Here is a 15,862-nt window from a genome sequence, read left to right as displayed (position 1 = left end):
GAGGAAGGAAATGATTATGAATTATTGATGTGTTGTGTAAATTGGATATTCACGGCGGTCATTATTAAACGGCATTGTTTTTGAACTTTGAGTGTGGAATTCTAGGGGGAGCTCCGCCTATTTGACTTAAGTCATATGCGCATGCGCATTTATACGACTTAAACGCAACTTTTTTAAAATTGTTTTTTTTTCTTTGAATGAAGCAAATTGACTATTTATAAGTCATTATCAGTGTTAATTCACTATTGTTGTTAAAATTATTGTTTAAATTTTTAAATACTACGGTATATAAACAATTGACTTAAGTTGTGTTTGAGTAAAGTTAAAATGAGTGATTTTGAAGAATGGCCCGATCGTATAGCGGAGTGTTTTGTTGGGAAAACTATTTTGATAACAGGCGCGTCCGGTTTTCTCGGAAAAGTGCTCCTGGAAAAACTTTTACGATGTTGTTCTGGTCTGAGAAAAATTTTCATCATAATAAGACCTAAGTATAATTTGACTATACAAGAACGTCTGGATAAAATCTTCAAAAGTCCAGTAAGTACTTAAGATACTTAAGTAAGTTACTTAAGTCATATTACTTAACCTAATTTTTTTTTCTTTTTTTTTTAATTTTTAGTTGTTTGATAAACTTAAATCAGAAAATGATGATTTCTCTTCACTGTTTTCAAAAATACATCCTATTTCTGGTGATGTAGGTGCTGAAAATTTAGGATTATCAGATGAAGATGTAAAATTGTTACAAGATGAAGTTGAGATTGTTTATCATGTGGCTGCAAATTGTCGTTTTGATGAAACTCTGAAAACTGCTGTGTTCATTAATGTCAGAGGGACTAAACTGATGTTGGAGTTGGCTAAAACAATGAAGAATTTGTTATTATTTGTACATGTATCAACGGCGTATTGTCACTTACATGAAAGGGTGATTGATGAGGTGCCTTATCAACCGCCGGAAGATCCCGAGAAGATACTTACGATTGTTGAGGGATTGCAAGAAGAAGAGCTGGGAGTATTTTTACATAAGTATTTAGTATTAATTAATTTATAAAAGTTTGTATGCATAAATTTTTGTTTTTAAGAATTTTAGATGATATTCCTAATACTTATACCTTTACAAAAGCATTGGCTGAAGGATTGGTTAATCAGGAGCTGTCAAAAATGCCTATAGTTCTTTTACGTCCTTCTTTTGGTAAAATTTTATGAGGCTTTTGAAAAAAATGAAATTTTTATTTAAATTTGTTTTAGTAATACCTATTTGGAAAGATCCTATTCCAGGATGGACTGATACTATCAATGGTATAATTGGTTTTGAGATAGCTTCAGGTAAAGGTATTTTAAGGACGATTTACACTGATGAAAACCACTACGCTGATTTTCTCCCGGCTGATGTTGCTGTTTCAGCGTTTTTATTCACTGTTTTCGAATATTTAACTTATCAGTAAGTCAAAATGGCTTGAAATTGTTCTGAAGAACTCAGCTCACATGTTTTACAACAGGGCTGTATTAAATATGTTTTTTGTTTTTTCTAGAAATAAGTTACCATTAGAAAACCGACAAAATATACATAATATAACAACTTCTTCAGAATATAAAGTGACATGGAAGGATATAAAGTACATTGGTGAAAGAGTAATTGCTGAGAGAATTCCTTTAAATTGGGTTGTATGGTATCCCAATACTCTTATGACAACCAATTATTACCTCTACAGTGTTTTATATTTCTTCTGGCATTTGTTACCAGCATTATTGCTGGATCCAATTTTGATCTTTTTAGGTTATGGTTCAGTGTAAGTACACACAAAATAACCTTCTTTTACAACTATTTACAATATTAGTTATAAACTGTGACGTCAGGAAATATTTGCCGGCAGTTTACTTGAGTAATATAGTTTTTAACCTGCTTAGGATAAAGCAGTTGTCTGTTTGCTTATAATTGTAACTTTTGTATTTTTTTGTGCCTTTATGTAACGACATTTTGTACTATTATTATCAAAATTACTTGTCTTTTGAGTGTCGTTAAAAACATGCTTTTTTTAAACTACAAAATAATTTTCCATTTTAGGTTGTTGAAAGCCCATAAACGGTTATTAAAAGGATTTGACATGATGGACTATTATAGTAAAAACCAATGGGAGTTCCATAATGAATGGTCCTTGAGAACTAGAGAATTGATGAATCCCAAGGAACGACAGCGATATATTTTATTCGGTGATGGTATTGATTATATTGACTACTTTTCTGATTGTGTTTTATCTGCAAGAAGGCATATGTTAAATGAGAGTGATGATACAATACCAACAGCAAAACGACATCTAAAAATGTAATCATAAAATGTTTTAAACGTAAATGTATTAATTAATATGTTTTAGGATGTATTACATCGACTTGATTACCAAATTTTTTATTGGATACTATATAATATCCAAAATATTTAATTATTTATTTTAAAAATGTATTTTTTTTTGAGCATGCATAAAAAATTATGTTTTGGAATTACAAACAAGCTGATTTACAAATATGAATTTTGTAAGAATTAACATTATAAAAAATTCATTTTAGATTATAATATTGATTATAATATAAAACATTTACATACAAAATCTACAAAATATTAAGTATTTTTATTTACTTATATCCTTTCCTATTACTTTCTTGGCATTTTTACATCCCTATACTTACATCCATCATTCCTGAATCAATAATTAGTATTTGGTGTACTGTGACCTTTATTAAGATTAATTATATGCCTAGTATTGGTTGAACAATGTTCGTGTAGAGAAGATACAGCATCCAGAAGAGGAAAGCGAATTTCACTATTTTATCCACACAATACATACTAAAACAAAAATATTATTAAATTAGTTATTTTAATTAATCTAAAGATAATAATTTCATATTTTCATTTTATATATCGTCTTGTATTGCAACTTATTTTTAATTCTTATTTATTTTCATTTCTCTCTCACTTGAAAATGCAAATATGGCAAAATGTGTCACGAATTAAAAATAAATTGTAACATAGCACGTTATAAGAAAATAAAATGTAAATAAATAATATTAATGATACGTTAACTTCTATAAAACTAAATAATAAATATTTACTTACATTTTCATATGTCTCCTTGCCGTGGGGATAGACTCATCACTCTCTTTCAGAATGTAAAGTCTTGCAGCATGCACGCAATCAGTGAAATAGTCGTGATAATTAATGCCATCGCCATGCAATATATAAATAGACTTTTCACGTGGATTCATCTTTTCTCTTGCAATTAAGGATAAGTCGTTATTGAAGTCCCATTGGTTATTAGCATAGTATTCAAACATTTCGAAGCCTTTCAGGATACGTTTGTGGATTTTGATTAACCTATATTCAATTGTTTATTATTAAATTCCTCTTTTGTAAAACAAAACTAATAAATAAACAAAAATTTACTTACACTGGACTATATCCCATACAAATCAGAAGAAAATCAAGAAATACTGCCGGAATCAAATGGAAGAACAACACACAGAAATTATGAATTAATCTACTTTTTTTCATGGATCCTCCAGGATACCACACAACCCAGTTCAACGGAATCCTTGTTGCAATTACCTCTCTACCAATATCGATAATTTCCTCCCAGGAAATTTTATATTCTGCTGAGCTGGTTAGGTTATAAATATTTCTTTCTCTAAAATATTTGAAACAAACATATTTAATATTTTGTCAAAGATAATTTTTAATTTTTAATTTTACCCATATTTAAGAAAGTCGCAAGACGCAACCAATACACCATTCACAGCAATGTCCACCGGGAGATAATCGGCATATCCTGAAGAATTACAGTACATCGTCCTGATTACACCTTTCCCTGCTCCGATGAGGAGTCCTGTGGGCCCGTTAATGTTATCAGTCCATCCAGGTAAAGGATCCTTCCAAACAGGTATTACTAAAATAAAAAGATAATAAAATAAAAATTTAATGAAAGTAACAAAATAAAATAAAAGCATCACGTAATGCACTATCAGAGTTTGTAAAATTTATCATGTGACCGGAAGTAAAAACCATGACTATGCAGAATTTAAATTTAACTTTAATTTGTACTACACATGAACGTTTCTTTTTTATGTAGAACTGTTTGATTTGAAGAGTTATAAATGACTAAACTATAAGAAAAGGATTGAAAAAAGGGGGCGACAGGACGAGTCAACATTAAACAGAGGGGGAGTACGCGTAGATTACAACGTTTCGCAGCGTTGCACAGTGTTTTGCGACGTTGCACTACACCCACGTGACACATCCTCCGCCAATCAGAACACCAAAACTTTACTCCCGCAACACTACAACACCGCACCTTTCACCCACGACCAGTACACATCCTGAACTTACCAACTGAAGGCCTCAAAAGTATAACCGGCAGCTTCCCCAACTCGTCGTTAATCAATCCCTCACTCAACGCTTTTGTAAACGCGTAAGTATTTGGCCATTCACCTAAAATCCTTTTTAAAAACACAATAATAAATATTAATAAAACAAACAAAAAAATCTTGGTTTATGATTACATAATTCATAATTTACATTTTATAATATTTTATTTTTATGTGAATTTAAATTTTATTTGAGTTTTTACATATTCAAAACTTAAAATTCACGTAAAAATAAATCATTACAAAACAAAAACTAAATATTTACTTATGTGTGATGCTTTCAACGATATCATCATCCATCCACTCAACAGTCTTGATGACATTCAAAGGACTCGCCGGAGGTGCATACGGCTTCTCATACAGGATCCTCTCATGCAAATGGCAGTAAGCAGTAGACACGTGAGCAAACAGTTTCAATTGTTTCATCTCATGCGCTAATTCAAGCATTTGTTTAGTTCCGCGCACGTTGAGCAGCACAGCGCTTTTTAACGGTTGATCAAAGCGTACGGTGGCAGCGCAGTGGAATACAAAGTGTACATCGTCAATAATTATCTGGCGATCTTTATCGGAGAGACCCATGCCCAACAGACTTACATCACCTTCGATTGGGACGACTTTATCGAAGATACTTTGGGTTTTCATGTTGCGTAACATGTCGAAGAGCTGCACATAAAATTTAAGGTAATTTATAGCCAAGTTTTAAGTAAGTACCAATTGAGGTATGGTTGATGTTTAAATTGTTTTTTGTTGATAATTTTATAGTCTTTAAGATTATATAGAAATATTTAGTAATATTTAGTTAGAAGTGTAATTATTTTTGACATTTACAAGAAATTGCATGGGTTGGTGAAGATTTTACGTTTGGAAGTTTTACAACTCAATAATTCAATCATCTTTTATTTAAATATCAAAATTTTTTTTTTAATTTATAAATATTTTATTTAAGTTTAATATTTTTTAAGAAATTTTAAAATATCTTGAATATTAAGAGAGTTATAAAGGAAAATGTAAGTACTTACCGGATTTTCAAAGATAACTTTCAATCTTTCAATGGGATCCTTGCCTTTTTTGTTTCTGACTAACAAATAGATCCTTTTAACATCATCACAGGTACGTAGAATTTTCTCCACAAGGACCTTCCCCATAAATCCTGTTCCTCCAGTGATGAAAACTGTATTCCCTGCGAACATGTCCGCGATCCTGTTGGGATACTGATCCAAAGGTAATGTTGGCTCCATTGTTGGATGTGATCTTAAAATTAAAATTGAAACAAAAATTAATTATTTATAATATTAAATATTAAAATATTAAAATAACTAACGCTCCCATTTTTGTTTTAGGGTTTAAGCAGTTTTACTAAGAGATTTTAAGCAGTTTCCACGTTTTTTAAACTGACTTAAGTTAAGTAAGTTAAGTGAAGTTAAGTTTTTTTATGCGCGTGTATGACTTCTCGACTTGTCTTTTGTTGAATGAGCCCACTTGGGCTTGCCTCGATTTCGTCAATTTCTCCTTCCTTGGTGAAAGAAAAAATCTTACTTTTCGCACTTCGCCACGCATTGCGCTTGATATTGATCCGTGAAGCCGGTGTAATGCTTGTGTACGCATGCGTGTTTACTTTCGGCCGTTTTTTTCGTCATACCAAACATTACTACATTACTTAACGCACTTAACTGTTGCATTACTTAACTTAAGTCAATTGTACACACACTTTACTCTACTTGATTCAACACTACAGCATATTTAAATCAAGGTATATCATAACCTAACCTTACTTAACTCAACTTTACTTAACTTTACTTAAGTTAAGTAAGGTTAGGTTGGAATAAGTTGAGTTAATTTTATAATTTTGTTATAACAATAAAATTATTGATGTTATCTTTGACATGCTAACATAGTTTATGGGCCATAAAATAAGTATTGTGGTTATTTATTAAACAATAGTTGGCAATACGTCGTTAAATCATTAGGTGATGCAAAAACGTTTATATTTGTTTATATTGTTTATAACTAGTACAAGATACAATGGATTGCGTTTTCGACGGTTTTATGACTAAGAAAGAAGAAAAAACATTTTTAGGTTAAAAAGCTCATAAATGCAAAAGTAATCATTAGATTCTTATCAACAAAATAGTAAATTATAGATAATTTAAAACAATTTATAGTTATCTTTAAACAATTAAATAATTTCATTGTAAATTAGTGTTATCAACAATTTAGTCGGAAACACATTGTAACTGGAAATGTAGTGACAGTTTTAATTGAATTTAAGTACTGATTCAATTAAGCAATTCACTTGAAATTTAGAAACTTTAAAGATAATTTAATTATATTTAATTTTTTGTCAAAATTAATTAAATGTAATAATTTGAAGTCAAGTTATTGCATATTTAGTAAAAATTAACAAAAACATCAAAACTCGTGTTTAGAAACAAATTGTTTCAAAAATCAATAACTATAATGCTCTGAAAATTGAATTATTTTTAAACAATTTAATCACGTTGAGAATAACGTTTAAACAATTAATTTTCAATAATAACTTAAAAAGTTATAAATAATTTAGTCAAAAGTAGTTTTTTTTTTGTAATTTCTCAAAATAAAATGTTTTTGTAACTTAATCTTGCAATAACTATTATTGTTATAACACAAATCATTTGCATTTTATAACATTTAAAGATTATTTAATTATCTATAAGATTCATTTAACAAATCTTTTTTATCAATATTATAACAAAAGTTATTATTAATTTTATTTAAAATTAGTAAAATGAAGATTAACATGTGTTTAATGACTTGTAACTTCATTAATAATTTATTTATTTTCAAGAACTCAATCTCATCTTGTTGCAAATTTATCTAGGTTTATTGCAATATTTAATTAATCACGATTGCTTTAAAAATTAAAAAGTTATTAACAAATTACTAAAAAAAATTGACTGCTTAAATTTCTCAGCAAAAAAATCAATCATGCATTCTATGTAAATTACTCACATTTAATTGCCTGTTCAATTAATTTTTTTATCACCAAATATAAATCTATATAATCCCCTGAATGATAAACGATAATCATCCATTTATTAACACATTATTGCACTCATTGCACACTATAATTTGCCGTTAATGCTGATGCGAATCTAATGTAGTACCATAATAACTAATAACCTGGCCGAACGTGTGTGAACGTGTGAGCAATTCAATGCCGAACTAATTTCTACATTGCACTGTTGCACAATGTGCAACCTTCCGTTTGTTGCAACTTTTCTAGATTTTCCACGTCAATAATCATCGCCGCAAATTACTATTAATTATATTTGTTCACGGGTTCAACCTGTTTTAATTGTTTCCAACGCATCGGCCGTTTTGTTTGGTCATCAGATAACTATCAATCAGTTAGGTGCTTGTGGTTTGCACAAATTGCACACATTAATTACTTTCTTCCTAGGTAAATACGTAAATGGAAATGGAATTTTTATAGTATTGTTTTTTTGCTTAGAGATATCATATTCATAATGGTATAGTAAGTTTATAAAAGTCAATAATAATGGCGAATGATTAATTATTGTAGGAAATTTATTTACTCATAATAATTGTGTCTGAAAGAGATAAAAATGGTATAAAACTAGATTTTACTTGCAATTTTCTCTGATTTTAAGATAAAATATGTTTGAAGGAATTTAGGTTTCAATTTTTCTTGATTCTTAGTTTCATTTTTAATTTTTTACTTGTTTTGAAATTTTTTGCTACAAAATTTAGTCTATGTCCTATTTATATAAATAGACAGTAATTTTGTAAAGTTTTATCAACATTGCTCTTGGAATTTAGTAGTGATAGAGTTACAAACCAACAAATAAACAAATAAATTGCATTATTATAAAAATTCATTAGGTAAAACTGTTTTTAAAATGGTTAATCAATAACTATAAGAAAAGTAATGCATGGTTTTCAATAAAAACAAAATACGAAAAAAAACTACGACTGAATAAAGTACTTTAAATTGATTATAAACTAAATTTTGGTAAATAAATTGTTGGTTCATTCATTTCTGTATTGTACAATTGAAGACCTTGAAGTGGAAGATTACTTGCGAACATTAACTTTTTTTGATACCAATAAAAGTGGAAATACCAACTTACCACATCATTGCTCTCAACAAAAACAGTTTCAAATTATGTTTGACCGCTATTTACTCTTGTACTCGTTCTTCAATCAACAATTGTTTAAATCTATCAATGTTCTTGGAAATACCACCAAAATACTAACAATAAACAAAATATTTTTTTAATAGTTTATAATTAGGCTCATTTTATATCTATTTTGATATAAATTTTGATAAAAATGGATTTAAACAGAAAATTATTAACAATTTAAATAAATATTGCCAAAATTGACTAAAAAATTACAAAACTATCAATAACTATTGAGAATACACAGTTATCAATTCAATATTTAGCTAACAAATGAAGAATTTATTACTAAATCAATATTTGAAGTAATTATTAAAATAAGTTGATTGGTTTTTAAGATATTGCCAAAAAACTAAACAAAAACATAATTTTCAACTAACATTTTACGATATAAGTATAGTAATATATAATTCTTACCTTTTCTCTTTGTTTCCAAATGTAAAATTGTCTTCAAAACTCCTTAAAACACAAACACAACAATTTTAACCATTAGCAATATAACTCTCTCAAAACACACAAAAATTACGTCAAAAAATGCACAAAATTTTGGCAATTTCTCTAAAATGTTTATATTTACTACTGTTACGCGAGCATTTATGACGCCATATATACAAAACCCACACTTTCTAACTACCTAATAAATCTTTTCAAATTTAAAACCAAAACAATAACAAAATAATAATTTTTATAAAAAATTTTTTTTGTGATTTGAATTTTCTTTATATTTTGCATATAAATATGGCTAATATTAATGATAATATGTATCTAGTGCACTTATTAGTGCATTAAGAATTTAGCACTGTTTTGCAAACGCGGCGAGTAATAATTACGCACGTCTTAATCGCGCAGTAATTACGCAAGCCGCGGTGGCGCTGGTCGTTAGAGACGCACGCAAAGACCGCGCTTACCTTCGATCGCGTTCGCTTGTAGACTGGCGGTGTGGCGGCCTGTATTAGATTCACTTTCGATTTTCGATTCCTTCGACCTCTCCTACCTGGTGTGCCGTGGGTATGCGAACTGTGTCTAACGACCAACAGCCGACCGACTGACGACAAAACTAACGCAATCGCACTGAGTACTGATAGATTTTTAGTTTAGTTAAAGTAGTGAGGTTACGAGCATCTAAAGTTGGTGATATTGGTTGATGAATATTGCGTTGACATCATATATTTATATTGTGTTTATTAGATATGAAAATATTTTTGCAATAGTTTAGTTTTTGATGAATATCTTTTGAAGTAATCAACTTAGGTTGACGATTATTCTGGTAACCTATTCTCTATGAAATTATCTATTAATTTTATAATTATTTAGTTCATATCTATTTTTAATCAAAAGTTACAGACAATTTTGTCAAAAAAATTAAAAATTTGAGTAAATTTTAATTTTAACAGTTAAAAAATTATTTTTTAAAGAAGTGTGGGTACGAGCAACTAAAATTGGTGATATTGGTTGAGGATTACTGTTTTAACATTAATAAATTATCATCATTGTTATAATTTATTTGATACGAAATTAATATTACATTAGTTTAGTTTTTATGAAATAACTCTGTAAGTAAACAACTTAGGTTGACGATTTTTTGGTAACCTATTCTGTATGAAACTATCTATCAGTTTTACCAATATTTTTTGGATATCTATTTTTAATTAAAAGTTACAGACAATTTTGTACAGAATTTCTGAAAATAATAATGCAATAGTTTAGTTTTTGATGAATATCTTTCGAAGTAGTCAACTTAGATTGACGATTTTTTTGGTAACCTATTCTCTATAAAATTATCTATTAATTTTATCATTATTTAGTAGATATCAATTTTTAGTCAAAAGTTATAAACAATTTTGTCAAAAAAATAAAAATTTGAGTAAACTTTAATTTTAACAGTTAAAAAAATTATTTTTTAATGAAGTGTGGGTACGAGCAACTAAAATTGGTGATATTGGTTGAGGATAACTGTTTTAACATTAATAAATTATCATCATTGTTATAGTTTATTTGATACAAAATTAATAATATATTAGTTTAGTTTTTATGAAATAACTCTGTAAGTAAATAACTTAGGTTGACGATTTTTTTGGTAACCTATTCTGTATGAAACTATCTATCAGTTTGGCAAATATTTTTTGGATATCTATTTTTAATCAAAAGTTACAGACATTTTTGTACAGAATTTCTGAAAATATTTATGCAATAGTTTAGTTTTTGATGAATATTTTTGAAAGTATACAACTTAGGTTGATGATTTTTTTGGTATTCTATTTGGAATGAAATTATTTATTAGTTCTACAAATATTTTATTTATACCTAGTTTTAATCATAAGTTACAGACAATTTGGTAGAAAACAAAACTTTTTAAAATTTCAGAAAATATTAATGCAATAGTTTAGTTTTTCTTAAATAAGTCAGTAAGTAATCAACTTAAGTTGTTGATTTTTTGATAATCAATTCTCAATGAATTAACCTATTAATTGTTGCCATTGTTTTATTAATATCACGTTTTATTCAAAAGTTACAGCCAATTTTTTTACAAAATTTCTAAAATTTTCAAATTTTTTCAATTTTAATTGTTAATATCTTTATTAATAACAATAATATTTACACAATATTACCCAAAAATTGGCCCAATTAATACTCTATCAATAAATATAACAATTATTGCTATACAACAAATACTTTTTGAATTATTAACATAAAACTAAAATATTTGCACAAATTTTTCCATTTTTAAAAATTAGAATCCAAATTATATACTTTATTTCAAAACTCATTCAAATTAAATATTTATAAATAAATTATGAAAAATTATCATAGCGATCACACCGGTAATTACGGATAATTGCCCATGCGCAAAAGTGTAATCGATGTAGCGCTCCGTGTCATAATAAGCAATGAAAACGAAACGCAACGAAACGATGAAAGCGCCGGTGAAAAAGACTGCGACTAATTGGTTACTGCGTTACCGGTAGTTGGTCATTGGTCATTGCTTGTTACACGTTGTGGAAATTATGATTTGATGCTATTAACGCAAGTTCAATAACGATTTTAAATTGCTTTCAATTTGCAAATTGCAAATTACAGTTTTATGAGCGTAAACTAATTTTATTTCCAAAAAGTGGAAATATATTTGTTACAACAATAAATAATCATGTTTATTATCAATTAAAACATAATATAATTAATTGTTTATTTATTTTTGATGAGAAAAATTGATTTTTTTAAAGATTTTTGGCGCAAATTTAGAAAAAAATTGAAAAAATAATAAAAATTTTAATTTTTGTGTAATTAACATGTAATTTATATCAATTAATTAGTAAAATTATAACATTTTACTATATAATAACCAATTAATTAATATTTTTATTGATATTAATTTAAAATTAATAAATGTACTCATTAGTTGTCAATTACAAACAAAATGCACACAAAAACTTTCTAAATTTTGTAAAAAATTTAATCCAATTAATTACAATTGGTAAATACTTAATTACTAACTAACAATTAATATTTACATCAACAAAACTGTTTCAAAAGCTTACACATAATAATTTAGTATTTTTAGTATTGTACACAAAACAAATTTCAACGAATTTTAGTATTTGTAAGATTTGTAAGAATCACAAAAAGAAAGTTTATTTAATTCACATTTCGTAGCGGATTGCAGATTGTGTTGTGTGGTTAGACGGAATGGAATTAAATTCGTTGTTCGGCGTCGTTGAGCGCACAAATATTTCATTTCGTCGGGCCGTAAAAATGTTATGCAACGAAGGTGAGTGCGTAAAAAATCATTCACATTCACATTCACATTCACATCAAACTACAAACAACTTAAATATACATTATGTTCACTTTAAATAAAAAAAATTTTTTCTTAAAATTAAATTTTTAATTTAAAATTTTTATATGTGAATACTATATATTATACACGTTTATATTTTATAAGAATTTTTAAGAAAAAAAAGATTTTGATTTGAATATTTTAAAAAATTAATTGCAACACCCTGTATATTTTATACTACACAGGTGAGCTATTATGTAAGCTCGCATTTAAGTCACTAAAGACAGTAACCAGTTATACACAAAAGAAAGAAGTGGAAGTCGAAGAAAACGCAGAAGACGAAGAAAAGTGAATACGTAGACGCGTACAAAGTCAGCTGTGACTTGCGCAGAGCAGAAAACTCGCGACTTAACTCGTAAGTTAAGTCAAGCCAATTCTACTTAAGTCTAAAGTCCAGAGACCCACAGAGGTAGAGGTCTAGAGTTCTACATTGATGATGTTGGCAAAACGGAGAAAGTTTTAAGAATTTCATTCTTCAGTAATGCCATTATATACAGAGTGTACCAAAACAAATATTTCAACTATTTCACTAATTTATTAGTTATATTATTTTGTATGTAGTACAAGTAATGCTTGTAGTATGACAACTTAATAACACTTAATTTTTATACGTTTAATTCTAGGAACGTAAAATGTTGCTAAACTGAAGTGAATTGATTAAATGTGTGTTGAATAGAGAATAGAGGAGTAATGATGCTTTATGCGTTAATTGATAAAAAATGCTGATGTAATGAATTGTTGAATAATTTATTGTGAGTATAGTAATTTTGATTAAACTAGTTTGGAGTTGCACGAATTGTTAAATTAAAAATCAAACCTGTTCATGGGTAATTTTATTAATTTTAGGTTTTTTTCTGCTCTAAAAATGACGTCAATTGTTTATTGTTCTTTTGACGTCATGATTTTTTATTATACGAGTATTTAGTAAATTAATAGAATAGGTATTAGCTTTTTTTGAATTTTGTTTCTTCTGTAATTTATTTAAATAATTTTTGATTTTTTTTGTTTTTTTAGAATTATTCTACAATTTGAAACAAAAGAAAGCAAAGAGTTGAAAAAAATAATTTTTCCACTTTTTTTATTAAATGGCAAGTTTTTACACGGTTTTGAGACAGAAAAAATGGTAACGGTTGGCCAAAACCGTGACTAAAGTACTTTAGTCACCGACTTTAGTCACGGGCTTTAGTCACGGGTGGAACTTGAGCCATATGAATTTTTTGTAAGGTTATGTAGTTTGACATAACCTATGAGATCGTAAGCGTCGTAATATTTAAGTGTATAAAACGTAGTATTATACTAATCTATAATAACTATCATTATACACTTAATTTTAAAAAAAGATTATTTTTTGAGAAAAATAACTTTAAAAAACAATTTAAATACTAACAATGCATTCAACTATTTCTAATTAACTCCTCATTGAAATATAAATACCTCCTAATGAACTTTTGTCATTCATTATTCTCTTCATTTATTAATATTTTTTTCTTTTCACTATTCAATCACTATACAAATTACTTACCTGCGTATCGAATCGTTTCGTTATAAATACTCAACGCGAGGAGCGGTTGAAAATTTTCGTTTCGTAATCTTTGATTAGTCCAGTCTCGTGTCTTACGTGCGACGAACATTTTGCAATCGACGTATTGAACATAAATTATAATTTTAACGAACTATTAACGTACCTATCTATAATTTACGTTGATTTTAAAATGGAAAGAGCCGAAGATCGAGTTGCAAAAATGTTTGCTAACAAAGTTATTCTCATAACTGGTGTTACAGGATTTGTTGGAAAAGTGCTTTTGGAAAAACTATTGAGATCATGTCCTGGGATTAGTAAGATATATGTTATAATCAGGCCGAAGTATAAGATGACTTCGGAGGAACGATTAGAGAAGATATTTAAATCAGCGGTAATTATTAATTATAAAATTACTAACAAAATAATTAGTTTTATTGTTTTTTGATTTATTATATGCCAAATTTGTTAATAATATTCTCAGTTTTTATTTAAAAACAAGAAAAATGTTATTTATTCACACATCACGCCAACTAGATGCAAATTATGTAACTAAATTTATCATAAAATCTGGATATAAATTTCCAACCCTTCTTTTTCACCTTTTTAGTTAGAATTTTACAATAAAAATTAGCCTATTTTATTTTCTATAGTTCTAACTCTCTCCATACCAAAATTTATCAAAATTGGTTTAAGGGTTTTTGCTTGAAAGCGTAACAAACATAATAATTACACCAAATAGTAAAGTAAAGTAAATAGTAAAGAAAAATAAATAAATAGTAAAGAAACTGTTTAGTCCCTAAAACACTTATTTTGCAGTTATTTGATTTATTTAAACAAAATCCTTCGTCTCACCAACAAATATCTCAAGTGTTCGCCATCCAAGGCGATATCTCAGCCACGGACCTCGGTTTGAGTACCACTGATCGCTTTAAGTTGCTGTCTGAAGTGGATATTGTGTACCATTGCGCTGCGCTCCTGCGCCTGGACGAGAGCCTGAAGACCTCGGTGTTGATGAATGTGCGAGGTACAAGGAGCATGTTGGAGATGGCTAAAAACATGAGTCATTTACAAGTAATTATTTATTAATTAAATATTTAAACAAATTAATCCTTTGATTTATTAATTTATTTATTTTGTAATTTTACTTCAATGTATGTTCTTTTATTTTTTTGTATTAAAGTTATTTTGTCATGTTTCATCGGCGTATTGTCATGTACATGAAAGGATTATCTATGAGAAAGCTTATGATCCTCCTGCGGATCCTGAAAAATTGTTGAAATATGTGAAAATTTGAATGAAGCGGATCTTTCTGCATTTACGCATAAGTAAGTTTATTTTAAACATTTATTTATAAACACAACTATGACAATAACAATATAATTTTAATTTTAAGGATTTTAGACAATTATCCAAACACTTATTGTTTTTCTAAAGCATTATCTGAAGGATTAGTCAATAAGGAACTAAATAAACTGCCAATTATTCTACTGAGACCTTCATTGGGTAATAAAATCAACAAAAACACAAAAAATCACTTAAACTACTTAAAACATGCTATTTGTGGTTTATTTTTATTATATTTATTGTTTTAGTAATTCCGGCATTGAAAGATCCTATACCAGGTTGGACAGATACAATAAATGGTTCAATAGGTTTCCAAATAGCAGCAGGAAAAGGCATCCTGCGCACTCTCTACGCCGATGTTACAAGATATCCAGACTTGATACCGGTCGATATTACAGTCAACGCGTTTATATGCGCTGCTTACGATTTCCTGCGGTGAGTAAAACGTTTGTAGCTTTCACACATAGATGGAGGGAGGTATTTCTGCAGCAGCAAGAATTTTATAATTATTTTGGAATCAATTTATTCTTTCAAGATATAATATAAATATTTGAGTACTGAAAGTAATAG

The 15,862-nt window shown here is 28.2% G+C and overlaps 3 protein-coding genes and 1 long non-coding RNA gene across 5 annotated transcripts; 3 read left to right on the top strand and 1 right to left on the bottom strand.

The window, feature by feature from the left end:
• The first annotated feature begins 63 nt into the window (after positions 1-63).
• LOC135803282 (fatty acyl-CoA reductase 1-like) lies at positions 64-2,324 on the top strand. Its single transcript, XM_065316879.1, has 6 exons — positions 64-537; positions 620-1,023; positions 1,080-1,189; positions 1,246-1,438; positions 1,530-1,787; positions 2,063-2,324. The coding sequence occupies exons 1-6, from the start codon at positions 328-330 to the stop codon at positions 2,322-2,324; spliced, it is 1,437 nt and encodes a 478-aa protein (XP_065172951.1). The 5' UTR covers positions 64-327.
• A 61-nt stretch (positions 2,325-2,385) lies between these two features.
• On the bottom strand, positions 2,386-9,638 carry LOC135803408 (putative fatty acyl-CoA reductase CG5065). Of its 2 annotated transcripts, XM_065317009.1 has the most exons (9): positions 9,500-9,638; positions 9,009-9,050; positions 5,430-5,661; positions 4,676-5,073; positions 4,373-4,482; positions 3,740-3,932; positions 3,438-3,674; positions 3,107-3,364; positions 2,386-2,836 (listed from the first exon to the last, which is right to left on the bottom strand). In XM_065317009.1, exons 3-9 carry the CDS (start codon positions 5,646-5,648, stop codon positions 2,740-2,742), a joined length of 1,512 nt encoding a protein of 503 aa, XP_065173081.1. In that variant the 5' UTR covers positions 5,649-5,661; positions 9,009-9,050; positions 9,500-9,638; the 3' UTR covers positions 2,386-2,739. The 2 variants fall into 2 exon arrangements, with proteins under 2 accessions (XP_065173081.1, XP_065173082.1); XM_065317010.1 differs by lacking the exons at positions 9,009-9,050; positions 9,500-9,638 and adding an exon at positions 7,399-7,650.
• Positions 4,361-6,425, top strand: LOC135803413 (uncharacterized). The gene is made up of 4 exons (XR_010550796.1): positions 4,361-4,454; positions 4,722-4,809; positions 4,866-5,091; positions 5,751-6,425. It is a non-coding gene; the product is annotated as an uncharacterized lncRNA (long non-coding RNA).
• A 4,325-nt stretch (positions 9,639-13,963) lies between the features above and the next one.
• LOC135803281 (fatty acyl-CoA reductase 1-like) lies at positions 13,964-15,242 on the top strand. The gene is made up of 3 exons (XM_065316878.1): positions 13,964-14,339; positions 14,765-15,019; positions 15,129-15,242. Exons 1-3 carry the CDS (start codon positions 14,139-14,141, stop codon positions 15,240-15,242), a joined length of 570 nt encoding a protein of 189 aa, XP_065172950.1. The 5' UTR covers positions 13,964-14,138.
• The last annotated feature ends 620 nt before the right edge of the window (positions 15,243-15,862 follow it).

Source organism: Atheta coriaria, unplaced genomic scaffold (assembly GCF_025399875.1).
Source record: "Atheta coriaria isolate IRGN ID8LTWV9N9 unplaced genomic scaffold, Caltech_Dcor_3.1 hic_scaffold_2_pilon, whole genome shotgun sequence".
In the NCBI taxonomy this organism is placed as follows: Eukaryota; Metazoa; Arthropoda; class Insecta; order Coleoptera; family Staphylinidae; genus Dalotia; species Dalotia coriaria.
The sequence above is the reverse complement of the archived record's forward strand: the minus strand, read 5'-3'. Positions and strand labels throughout refer to the sequence as shown.